At 43.7% G+C, this 11,403-nt stretch overlaps 6 protein-coding genes across 6 annotated transcripts in view; 4 read left to right on the top strand and 2 right to left on the bottom strand.

Moving 5' to 3' along the window:
• Positions 1 to 768: 768 nt before the first annotated feature.
• Positions 769 to 1,325, top strand: TSTA_084370 (uncharacterized protein; the record flags this gene model as incomplete). The annotated part of the gene is made up of 2 exons (XM_002478124.1): positions 769 to 841; positions 916 to 1,325. 2 exons carry the CDS (start codon positions 769 to 771, stop codon positions 1,323 to 1,325), a joined length of 483 nt encoding a protein of 160 aa, XP_002478169.1.
• A 5-nt stretch (positions 1,326 to 1,330) lies between these two features.
• TSTA_084360 (uncharacterized protein) lies at positions 1,331 to 2,226 on the bottom strand (the record flags this gene model as incomplete). The annotated part of the gene is made up of 3 exons (XM_002478123.1): positions 1,331 to 1,787; positions 1,875 to 1,999; positions 2,047 to 2,226. The coding sequence occupies 3 exons, from the start codon at positions 2,224 to 2,226 to the stop codon at positions 1,331 to 1,333; spliced, it is 762 nt and encodes a 253-aa protein (XP_002478168.1).
• Positions 2,227 to 2,476: 250 nt separating this feature from the next.
• TSTA_084350 (uncharacterized protein) lies at positions 2,477 to 4,119 on the top strand (the record flags this gene model as incomplete). Its single annotated transcript, XM_002478122.1, has 6 exons — positions 2,477 to 2,979; positions 3,006 to 3,171; positions 3,236 to 3,728; positions 3,775 to 3,836; positions 3,882 to 4,038; positions 4,070 to 4,119. 6 exons carry the CDS (start codon positions 2,477 to 2,479, stop codon positions 4,117 to 4,119), a joined length of 1,431 nt encoding a protein of 476 aa, XP_002478167.1.
• Positions 4,120 to 5,862: 1,743 nt separating this feature from the next.
• TSTA_084340 (uncharacterized protein) lies at positions 5,863 to 6,480 on the top strand (the record flags this gene model as incomplete). The annotated part of the gene is made up of 2 exons (XM_002478121.1): positions 5,863 to 5,886; positions 5,941 to 6,480. 2 exons carry the CDS (start codon positions 5,863 to 5,865, stop codon positions 6,478 to 6,480), a joined length of 564 nt encoding a protein of 187 aa, XP_002478166.1.
• A 1,999-nt stretch (positions 6,481 to 8,479) lies between these two features.
• On the bottom strand, positions 8,480 to 10,976 carry TSTA_084330 (uncharacterized protein; the record flags this gene model as incomplete). Its single annotated transcript, XM_002478120.1, has 5 exons — positions 8,480 to 8,945; positions 8,996 to 9,629; positions 9,676 to 10,171; positions 10,222 to 10,542; positions 10,590 to 10,976. 5 exons carry the CDS (start codon positions 10,974 to 10,976, stop codon positions 8,480 to 8,482), a joined length of 2,304 nt encoding a protein of 767 aa, XP_002478165.1.
• Positions 10,977 to 11,385: 409 nt separating this feature from the next.
• The window catches only part of TSTA_084320 (transposable element tc3 transposase, putative), a gene marked incomplete at both ends in the record, with an annotated part of 1,095 nt that continues 1,077 nt past the window's right edge, over positions 11,386 to 11,403 (top strand). Inside the window, one exon of the mRNA XM_002478119.1 lies at positions 11,386 to 11,403. This exon is cut by the window's right edge and continues 370 nt beyond it. Coding sequence (XP_002478164.1) covers positions 11,386 to 11,403 — 18 coding nt within the window.

Below are 11,403 nucleotides of genomic sequence, written 5' to 3'. Positions count from 1 at the left end.
CGGCTGGAGCTGTCGCTGTTCGAATGGTCGGATCTCGCGTTTAAAAACAGCACCGTGTTTTTGTAGGTACGCCCCGAAACCGAAACATCTGGACTGTAGTAGATATGTGGTTCATGATCCAGAATCTGCATGCTGATAGTAACATTTTTCTGACAGAGAAGAATTGAAGGCATGCCGTCATTACGCGAAAAATCGGAGGTTGCCTTCAATATCCAGATATTATCGTCATAGCAATCAAAGACGACATCAGCTCCCGGTGAGATGGATAAGCTACTCGGTTTGAAGAAGGAGCCGCTGAGTCCTACCGCAACATGACTAGCTTGAGGTGCGTCCACTGGCTGCACTTTAATAACGGTGGATCCAAGTACACTAAATGATTGGTTAATGAGATAATAAGCAAAGACTGGTCAGACTTACTTTGCAGCGGCCAGTTGCGCGCAAAGAACAAATAGGTGAATGAAATGCATTTTTACTTTCAATAGGATCACGCATATAAGTCCTCATCCAGCTCCAAGACATCTCTTAAATATGGAAAGGTCCCATCAAAAAGTGAATAGGTGAGAAGGCGCCTATTATTGTCTGCTAATAGTGGGCCGGAGTGGGCCGGAGTGGGTCAAGCAATCGCAGCGCTACGCGGGAAGGGTTCAGCGTAGCGCCGATCCAATGACTCTAATCGGATAGTTTATTTTTAGTCCAAGGTTGTGTATTTCAACTCGTCTCGGGCCTCTGTCAATGACTCCACGGCAGGCCCAGGCAGACAAAAGCACAATGTCCACTACAGGAAACAGAAACAAATCAACGGAACGATTCAAGTGCCGTAAAATACTCTCAGATCATCTAAGTAGGTCTTTTCTCATCACCTAACGAAGGATTGAACCTAATATCATTAAGGAGATACCCTAGGCATCTCTGTAGAGCCTCTGAACGTGAGGACGATACCGGATCCTACAGACGAGTATGTGTGGAAATGGAAGGAAGGAAAGGCTCATTTATTAAAAACACCTTTGAGCAAATTGAGCACTAAAGCATTTCTTGAACTGTCTAATGCGGTGAAGAGTGGTTCGGTTTGGGCGATCAAACGAGATAGAGACAGCACAACAGAGGAAGTAATGACTGAATTGGACGAAATCAAAGCTCGCGAAAAACGACTTCACATCAAAAATGCTTGCCTTCAGAAAACCATTCAACGCCATACACGACGCCAGGAGAAATACAAACGCGTGCTAGCTACTTCGGAAGAACGCTTGAGAGAAATGTTGTTCCATCTTCAAGAAGCCCAACGCTCATTTGACAGTTTGGATCCTCCTGTATTTAGTTTCGAGTAGATATCTCAAATAATAGTGAAGTCTCTTCCCTCAGTATCGTCGAAAGTGATCCCAAAAAATTCCAGTAAGCGGGATTCGGATGAGGAGATCTTGTAAGACGACTTTCTCAATCCTTCTTTGATGACGCTATAGGCGGAAGAAAATTTTCCTTTGAGAACTGCCAACGCATTTTGTGCATCAGGGAAATAAGGCATCTCTAACAGTGCTTCGTCAAGAATGCGACGAGCGAGTTTTGTGCTTTCAAGTACATCCATTAGAGCGGTTGAAAGTTCTTGATGATACGCTAATTCTTGACGCAATCTTCCATTTTCCCTCAATAGATCGACAATCGTTGGCGGCGGTTCATTTTTAGATTCTTGGAGGATTGATGGTAAACGCTCTATGTCTGTCGTTTTATGACCTTGTTGATACAAAGCATGTTTGATTGGAGTAATAATAATATCGGGGCTCATCTTGTTGAATCTAAAATACACCAGAACAAAAGACAAGAATTGGGAAACATTAACAAAGACCATCCATTGAACCATTTATATGCTGGGCAGATCGAACGTGGGGGGCGTCAAAGCTCTAAGCAGATCTAATTGGTGTCTGTTATCTGCTGAGTCGACAGTGTCGGCGCTAGTCAGCGGTAGGAAATCATCGTTATTATTTTTCGTTCTTGGATGTTCCTGGATCTGGTATGATTAATATTGGATGTGATGAGTCTGCCCATGTAACTAACCTGCTCTAGTCCTGGGATCTGGTCATGAGTCTTGTATAACCATTGATTGTTTCCTTGCTCGTCGGCAATGAGGACAACGGCTTTGTAGTTGTATTGTAGACAGAGCTGTCTCAGTTTTCGGAAAACCGTCTTCCTTCGGCGAGCAACAGCTTGTTGATGATTGATTCGCTGAGCATCCATGTTTCCACAGTAAATGAGCAGTTCATGCAGAAAAATGTGTTTTTTATCACAAAATCGAAAAGGCACTTTATTTCAAGGTTCGTTATATATACAAAACCTATCCAAAAATAGCATGGAACGCCGATCCAGAAGGCGCCAAAACGCCTTATTGCCAAAATGCTTAACCGCCGACCTGGCTGAACCTGAAGGCCCCAAAGATATAAATAGATGCATCTCATATCCCTCCAGTGATCAAACTAATTTTGGGAGCATGGATTCTATTCAAATTTATGCAGCAGCTATAGGAGGTATTCTTCTATTACTACTAGCACAAAGTATGATTCGTCAACTGGGTTACCGAATCATGTTTCTTTCCCGACTAGCACGTTTCTTTGCTCATATTACTCAGCGACCTTGGTTCTTTTTCCTCAAGCATTTCGTATATTCGTTTATTTTAAAGCGCAAGACTTTTATTGGACCAATTTCACGTTCCGAATTCATTGCCCAGTTGATCTATTGGGGAGGGACGGCAACTTGTAACATGTTCAAGGTTACCACTACATCGGCTGCTGGGACTCGAGCTGGCCAGCTGGCGGTGGTCAACCTTGCTTTGTTATTCTTTGGAAGACGTTTTGAGTTGCTGTCAGATCTGTTAGGCATTCAATCAGCCACCTACCGCCGTATACATCAAACAGTGGGATTAATGACCTGTCTTCAAGGCTCTGTTCATGCTCTTCTTAATATTAGACGGGCTATTTCAACTTCTTACGAATTGTTCGGTATACTTGTAAGTGTCCTAGAGGTAGTCCCAAGGCAGAAGTTGATAATACTGCAGGCAGCAGCTGGTATGGCAGCGATTTCCTTCATAGCAGTAATGAGTCGATGCTGTGCGTTTACTACAAGACTCCATTTTACCTTGAGCATCTTTGTGTTGGTGACGCTCTGGCGTCACTTACAGGCGAAAAAGTACTCAAGTCAATTGTACCTTTTTATTGGAATTGTGGTGCTATTCTGTACTACCATCATGCAGTACTTTATTGTCGCTTTGAGAAATGTATCAGCATCCAGAATAGGATGCAGAGCAGAAATACTGCGCAGTCGGGACAAGTCAGCAGCGCAGATTATGATTCTGCTGAACCGCCCTTTTAAGGTCCGAGCGGGTATGTCGCTGCACATATGGATACCTGGGTTGGGAATTCGGTCGTTCTTTGGGAGCCACTCGTTTCCTATAGCGTGGTGGGAAAATGATATGCAAGGACGGGCGAAAGTTATCTCACTACTGGTTAAACCCAAGTCAGGCTTTACTAAACGATTGCTGTATAGTAAACCTCACCAGTTGAGAACGTTTATAGAAGGACCATATGGGGTGCCTATTGATTTCCTTGGTTATGATCGGATTCTGATGGTTGCAACTGGGATTGGGATAGCAGCCCAGCTATCATACCTAAAAGAACTTGTAGGGATGAAGGACGAGAAAAGATCAACGAGGACGTTGTACGTGGTATGGCAAGTTGATGATGAATGTGAGTACCATTGTTATTACATGAGTCGTGAGACTAAAGACAATAGCGAACTTGGACTGGGTGCATCAGTGGATGGACCAGTTACTGCTAATGGATCGGGGAGTATATGTGAGTTCTCCCATGCAAACCAGAATCTAATCTGACGTGGGACAGATGCTCAAGTTTGGCATATACGTGCCGCCCTCGGATAACGAAGCCCCGACGGCTTGGAACAGTGAGCACAATCGAATCTGGAAGATTCCAGGAACAATCAACCCAGAAAAGATCGTAGGCAATTGGTGGTCTGATAATGGAAAAGCTTTGATTACAGGTATATTTATCCTACACATACTGACGGCTAGTTCTAATATTACAACAGTTTCTGCAAATCAAGAAATTCGTGACGGAATAAAGGTAGTGGCGAAGGAAAGAATGACAGAAGCGATTGACATCGTTGATTTGCCTTTCCAGCCTTAACGATACTTCAACTTGACCAGGGGTCCACGAACCATTAAGACGAGAGGGTACTGCTGGAATCTCAAGATCGTATGTCTAGCCTCCGGACTCCTGTTTGCAATGCGTAGCAGAGGAAAGGTGAAATGGAGAGCAGGGAATCGGCCGATGTGTTTGCGATATGCTCCATAATTGTCTCCTGAGTCAATCAAGAAGCCCATTTTTCTGTCCAGAATGTTGATTCCAGAATTTTGCAGCCCTTGAAGCAGTGCTGTCAATGAATAATAATTTCTTAGATATTTAAACCGCTGTGTCCAAATTAGTTCTAAGGTAATAAGTCACCAACTCCAACAGAATCCTTACATAAGCGAGTCCAACTAAACGTTCTTTGACTCCATCTGCTGCGGCGCAATCTTGAACTATGCGAGAGAATTCATTCCATCGTTGTTCTAGGGCAAATAGGCGACCTCTCCTAAGCTGAATTTCATCGATGTTTCGAAATTGTTTTAGATCTTCACGTGTTATCGTAATAGCCAAATTAGATAAATTGGTGCGGAGACTGGATACGAAGGCTGTGTCTGTATCGAATGTCTCAGATAGCTTTGTATCTAGAGAGCCCGGAGAATATAGCCGATTAAATCTGAACTTCAAAGCCTGGAGCTCTTGTGGATTTTTTGGGTCCCATCCGGACAAAAACCGGTTTAGTGGCTCGGTTATGAAACTTGAAGCAATATTGAACATCTCTTCAATATCTACTCGATCGACCACGGCTTTCATAAAAGGATTCTATTTATGGGTTAGCCCAGAATACGTCCTATGGAGAGTGACATACCGTAATAAGGTGCTTGATCTTCTCCTCTTGACTGTGATTTTGTAGAAGTTCGTAATAAATGAGGCACAAATTCTCGACCACTGTGCGAAAACATGCAATCTCAGGGACATTGAAACCTAAAGTATAAAAAACCCAGTGTCCGAACAAGATTTGTTCGAATCTATGACATATAGACTGGTTGATATTAATAATGAGGTCTTCAATACTCCGATATGCAGGTTTCATGTGCTTTATATAATTGAGGTCACTGTCCTTCGCCGTCCCGACCGTCCCGATGCGGATTGCTAAGGCAGTTTGTACACCCTCGACAAGTGGATGATGTTGACAGATAAGTTCAGTGCTGCACTCTGTATCAAGAACCAACTCTTCTTTAAGATCATCCAATGGAATTCCTCCGCAGATGGAGCTGGCTTGCGAGTACCTTGGATCGAGCATCTTCGAATTACCGTAAGGATTACGGTTAGCATTTCAATGGAATAGCGGTGAATACGTTGGAAATATATAGAACGGCTTAACTTACATATCAATTTGGACCACATGTAGAGTCGGCTGAAATGTGACTATTGGACCCACAATGCATGGTTAACCCATGCAGTCTTAAATTACGATTACTAGCTAGTTTCTAAGATAAGCCACCCGATTAGGCTATTGGATAATCCGAGTCTCATGCTGTCGATGACTCGTGGAGGGGTTTGCATTCGTTGCCAGCAACTACGCATATGATTGCAAAACAAGAAACCTTTTCCGTTCCTCTTCCTCCTTCCTTGTCTCACCGCCCAACGTCACCTAAGTATAAATTCATGTATGATATGCTGTAGTCATCCGAAATTTCATTCTCCAATCTTCCATCTCAACACCTACTTGATCATCATGTTCTGGAGAAGCAAACCATATGTAAGTTCTTTACCGGCCACTTTATATATCCTCTTTCTAATAAAAGTGCCTTAGATCCTTCAACTCTTTAAGCCTACTCTCGAAGAATGGGATGCTGAGGATAATTTACGAAAATGCGATGAAGTAAAATGGCGTGAACAAAATTTAAGTGCTATTCCCGGTGATTTGAAAGAGAAATTCGTTACAATTATACCACTGGGAGGCGGATGGTATGTGCTATGTCCTAAGACTAAAAGCGAAGCAATGGATATCGAGAAAAACTACCACGCAAAACGCTTTCCGGTCCAAAAAGGTATCGGCAATCGACTCTCACTCACCGGCTCAGATTTCTGCTCTATGGAGCACGACAAGAGAGTGAAAGATTGCCAGGCGGCCTGCAATGCTTACGCGGAAGTTTTCGAGGAAAAATGGAAGATAAGGGAACCATACTGGGAAAATAGACAGAAAGCATTCCACACAGCATTCGGAGTATGGCGATCGAGGATGAGAGTCGTGCTGAAGTGGAAAAGTCACGAATCTTGGGTTCACTGTATAATTGAATGCATGAATGCTTACGAAGTAGACTGGTTGATCTACGGGAGGCAGCTTAAGTAAAGCGTCAAAGCGAGAATGTGGGCATGCAGGTTTTCGGATGATTGACCAAGTTAGGCTAGGCGGGCCAAATTATAAAAACCAGCTAGAATTTGTAATTCATAGTCAACGGATGTGCGCCGTTCATTGGTCTAACAGTCGGCTCTTCCGCATAGATGTTTGATTAAACCAATAGATTGATTGCAAGGGAAAGCGAAGAAAATTAGCCTGCTGGAGTCTTTTAGTCAGTCCTAATTACTCATTAATGATTCCTTCAGATCTTCCAACCATCAATCCTCTCAATATAGAGGTTACCAGAACCATGTTCAGCCTCGATTCCTTGCCACCTCAAGTTCTTACGGAAATATGTAGCTATCTCAGTGTCTCAGACTTTCATAGTCTTGCCAGAGCATATGAAACATTGCAGTCGAATCTGCTAAGCAAAATCGTCCTGAAGGTACGGTTCTATACTGGGAGAGGGTAAATCAAAACGTCTAATCATCCTCTAGAGAAATGCCCCATACTCTATAGAGTCTCTGATGGCTTTTAAAGAAAGCGTTCCCTTCTGGCAAGCCGTGACTTGTTACGATGACAGCACGCAGGCGATTGCGCAAGCCTCTCCCTTCTCAGTCACGGTACTGCGGAATACATCGGAGTTCGTATACCAAGACGGAGTACTAGTATACGTTATCGGGAACAAAATCCATGTACGGTCCACCTACCAAAATTCTCAAAGCGAGCAAGTTATAGATATAAAGGGCTTTCTGGAAGGAAAGGATGTTCGGGATCTTATTCCTTTACATTACTCATCAGGTATAATGGCGGTCCAGGTAAATTACGACCAAAAGATATGGCTTCATGTCATTGATGTACACAAAAAGGCCAAAATATTCTCAAAATCATTTGAGACTAATATAGAAATGTGCGCTTATGTTAATCGTCGCCATCTCTTCTTTGTGGTCTGTGAAGTGGAAGGAAATTGGACTATTACCTGGGTCAATTATATCGCAGAATGTGAACCAGTTACCGTGGCTATCAAATTCAGACACGATACTCGCTTCGGTATGGATGGCGATATTCTTTACGCGGTCTCTAAGCAAATATCGCGAACGGAGCTTGGAATTCGTTTTGACTGGATTTGTTTCATTCCCGATAAATCAGATTTGACTATAGCACAAAGCCCGTCTAAGAGCGATTTCTCTGAGGCAAGCGATACCGATCTTCAATCCAGTGATCAACCGTCATTGCACTCCAGTGACCCTGAGGCAAGTGATACCGATTCTCAATCCAGTGTTCACCCATCATCGCACTCCAGTGACTCCGAGGCAAGCGAACCATATCCCAAATCCTGGGATCATCTGTCGTTACGTGTTGACGAGTTAACTGGGCGACTCATGGTCCTTGGATGCTATACAGGTCCGGCACATAGAACTTGGTATGGCGAACTTCTGCCGCATCGTCATGAATTTGAAGATAGCAAACCGACAGTTTCTCTACATTTTCGTGGATCAACAGAAAAGGCCCCGGGTGAAGACACCTTATGCAGCCTCTATTATCGAGATACTGAGATGTCACTTAATCTCATGTACAATTCCGACAATGAAAAACTCTACCTGCAGGCTGTCACAGAGGGCAAACACATCCGAACCTGGTACACAGAAGATATAATAGAGATCTCCTCAACGTTGTCTTCTAAATGGCTGCTGCATGTCGCGATTGATGAGAGGGTTATGATCTATGCTAACTCTGGGAAACATACAATTACTTTTAATAGCTTCAGCCCACTGATTTCAATCAACCTCTGAGCGCTTTTTCGGTATTTCTAACCCCAGAGGAAATATTCAATGTTCTTACTGATCCTGCCAGCGAAATAGCAACTCCTTGATGTAAAACAAAGATGTCCATGTATATGTTTATGGTGGAGACTGCAGTGAGGACAAATCCTGCTCATTATCAACGTGGACTTGTTGAAATGGTGAAGACTAAAGATTGGTAATTAAAAATCAAACAACTATATTAAGTACTATAACTCTTCCACCTTGCGTTTCCTACCACGTAATCTTCTAAAATAGTGACGGTCCCATAAGTGTTGTACCAAATCCGATAATGAATCACAATTCATTGAACATGCTGGATGACAGCATGTAAAGTCAACAGTTAGACTCTCAAGATGTGATTCAATATGATCATGCCACTTTGACTTATCAATAAACTGCCGCACACGGCTATTCGCGTCCTGATCATTGTCACCTAGGCAAAATGGGCAATAACCTGCTTTGACTAAAGCATTTCGAAATATGATAGGATCACATCGGACTAGAGTTTCTGGTGTATCAAGATGATGCTGACAATGTTGGTCCCATTCAAGCTTGTTGTTGATCCACAGGTCACATTCAAAACAGAAATCAGCGAATTCATCATTGCCCATTTTGCTCAGTTTGCTTTGATAGCACCGATATAGATGATACCATCTGCGATGAGCGAAGAGGCTAGAATAATGTTTAGTAAAGTGATCAAAGAAAGCTGGATTACATCTTACTCTTCTATGCAAGTGCCACAGGAACCACACTGATCTCCATCTAAAGGATGGATACCTCGGCGATAACAGATTGTTGTATCTGTTACGCATAAATTTTCTAGAGCCTGGACAGCCTTCCTTCCATCATCGCTCCGCAGTTTCCCTAGCCGTGGTAATAACTCCGCCAATAAATCACGATCTGGCATCACTCTCCGGGTATAATGAAATGGTAAACATGCTTCGCTGTTTGTCATATCCGGATTTGTCCTATGAAACCTTTGTAGTTCTTGGTCATAAAGTGAGCGTTTTCGATATTGCAGTCGCCTTTTTTCCAGTTCTATCTCTCTAACTGCGTCCATGGCTACCGAAGACTTCAATTCCTCGTCCAAATTTTGCATTTCTTTCTGAATGGCGGCGACATCGTTACGCTCCTCGAATTCAAATTCAAGTTTTGCGGGGAGGCTCTCCCATACGACCTGGTGTTTTTGGAGTTCCATTCCTCTTCTATTGGTTATATGACCTCTCCGGTCTCGTGTACCCAGATAACTGGCCTGGCCGTCAATATCTGAAAGTGGATGTGCATAAGCCTTGCTGAATTGTCTTCGATCTAGGTGCCCTGCAAGCTTCATTCGGGCATTTTCACTTCCATTGCGATCTACTGATATTAGCACTCATCATAAATCATGTAATCCAGTTCTCACCTGCTTCCATAAGAGCCCATCTTCTACACGCACGGGCTGTGATACGATCAGGGTATCCAGCACGATGTCCAAGCTCCGCGAATTGTTTGGCAAATGAGTCCGCGCCTCTTGCTCGTCCAGTGGCATCCTCAATTTTCAACTCTGTAAACGGGCGCAAGACAGGAAATTCCGCAATGTCTTGTCTCATAGCATACTTGAACAGGACATGACTGTCATTGACATTACCACTGCCATACGCCTCTGCGGCCTTGTCGGCTGCATCTAGAATATCGATAGCAGAAGTGTACCCCATGAATACGTGGTCTGCGGCTGCCATGGGGAGAAAGAACAAAATAGGATTGAACATTAGTGGTTGGTCGAGGACGTATGTTTCGTAAAAGACGTGAAGAGGCAACTCCCATGCCTTCCTCTTCCTGAAACCCTTGACAAACAACCGCTTATATGACAAAACGATCATGACCTCGCCTTCAACAACTTCAACGCTCAATTCGAAATGCTGCAATCCCTTAGCAAACTAAGAAGAAGAAGATAGTTTGTAGCAAATACCTTATAGCATGCTGCCATAGCCTTAGCAGAGAATATCAAGTTATGTTCTTCCACCCCCCCAGACTGACACTGGCTTCTGCTGGCTTTGCGGCGAGCCGTTGATTCATGGACTTCACCTGTCCGAGCACTTGTGAAGCAATAGACCAGTGTTGCAAAAGACAGTGCGACCCGCTGACGATCTGCACATTTTCCGCGGTAGTTGTAGCTATCATTGCACCAGAGATGCTTTAGCAGAGCGGCGAGATCATTCGGCGCGAGGCATGGCTTCGGCATCTCCGCTGTTGATAATGGCGCTTGAATTATCATATCTCCTTGGACATACTGAACTCATCAATATTTCATAATGAGAAATTGCCAAGTGAACTTACGTCTTTCATCGCCGTAGCCACTCGACGTGGGATCTCCGGTCTATCTGTGCGACTCCAAGCCGCGATGAAGCGCCTCAAAAAACTCTTCATAGTATCGACACATGGTAAAATCCTCGGTGTTCCATCCGGGTTGTTTCCCAACGGGCTATCCTCGATCCTGCCTTCCTTCAGCAGTGAAGCCCATACTAGGAAGCTCTTAAACGTCTGGTAGTTTGGAGGAACAGTGGCATCTGGGTGCAGCTCTCGATATCTATCAAAATATTGAAGAGCCTCGCCATATCGTAATTCTGTTTCAGGAACGATGTATGCTTTAGGAATAGAATTTGAGAATTGATTTAGGTCAACGGTCACAGTGACAGATCCAAGTTTCCGTCCCTGAGCTCTCATCTTGGTTGACTGACGATGAGAACTTCGACATTTACGGACTAAATTTACTTAACTATGGACTGAAAGTGTTTAACATATGCTCGCCTATTCTCTCCAGTAATTGTTCTTGCCGGTTCTGGGGGTGAAGCCATATTCCAGGGTGTTCCGGGGGGTATGGAACGCTTCACCACCACACTGGAAGCAGCAAGAGTTAAAGCAGCAATGGACTGGGTGAGTACCACCATGTTTAAGCTGTTGTATGTTTTTGTACTTTTTATTATAAAGTAATATTAACTATACTACGGTTGGGGCCGGTAATTTTGTTAGTACGATTTTTAGGCGGTCAGGCTCCGGGGCTCACCGCCTTTTAAATAGAATATTGACCATCCGTCTGCTTTCAAGCCTAGATATATGACATTTGACGATCAATATGGCCACCCCCGAGCCT

The sequence above is a fragment of the Talaromyces stipitatus genome, genomic scaffold (assembly GCF_000003125.1).
Source record: "Talaromyces stipitatus ATCC 10500 scf_1105507295527 genomic scaffold, whole genome shotgun sequence".
In the NCBI taxonomy this organism is placed as follows: Eukaryota; Fungi; Ascomycota; class Eurotiomycetes; order Eurotiales; family Trichocomaceae; genus Talaromyces; species Talaromyces stipitatus.
The sequence above is the reverse complement of the archived record's forward strand: the minus strand, read 5'-3'. Positions and strand labels throughout refer to the sequence as shown.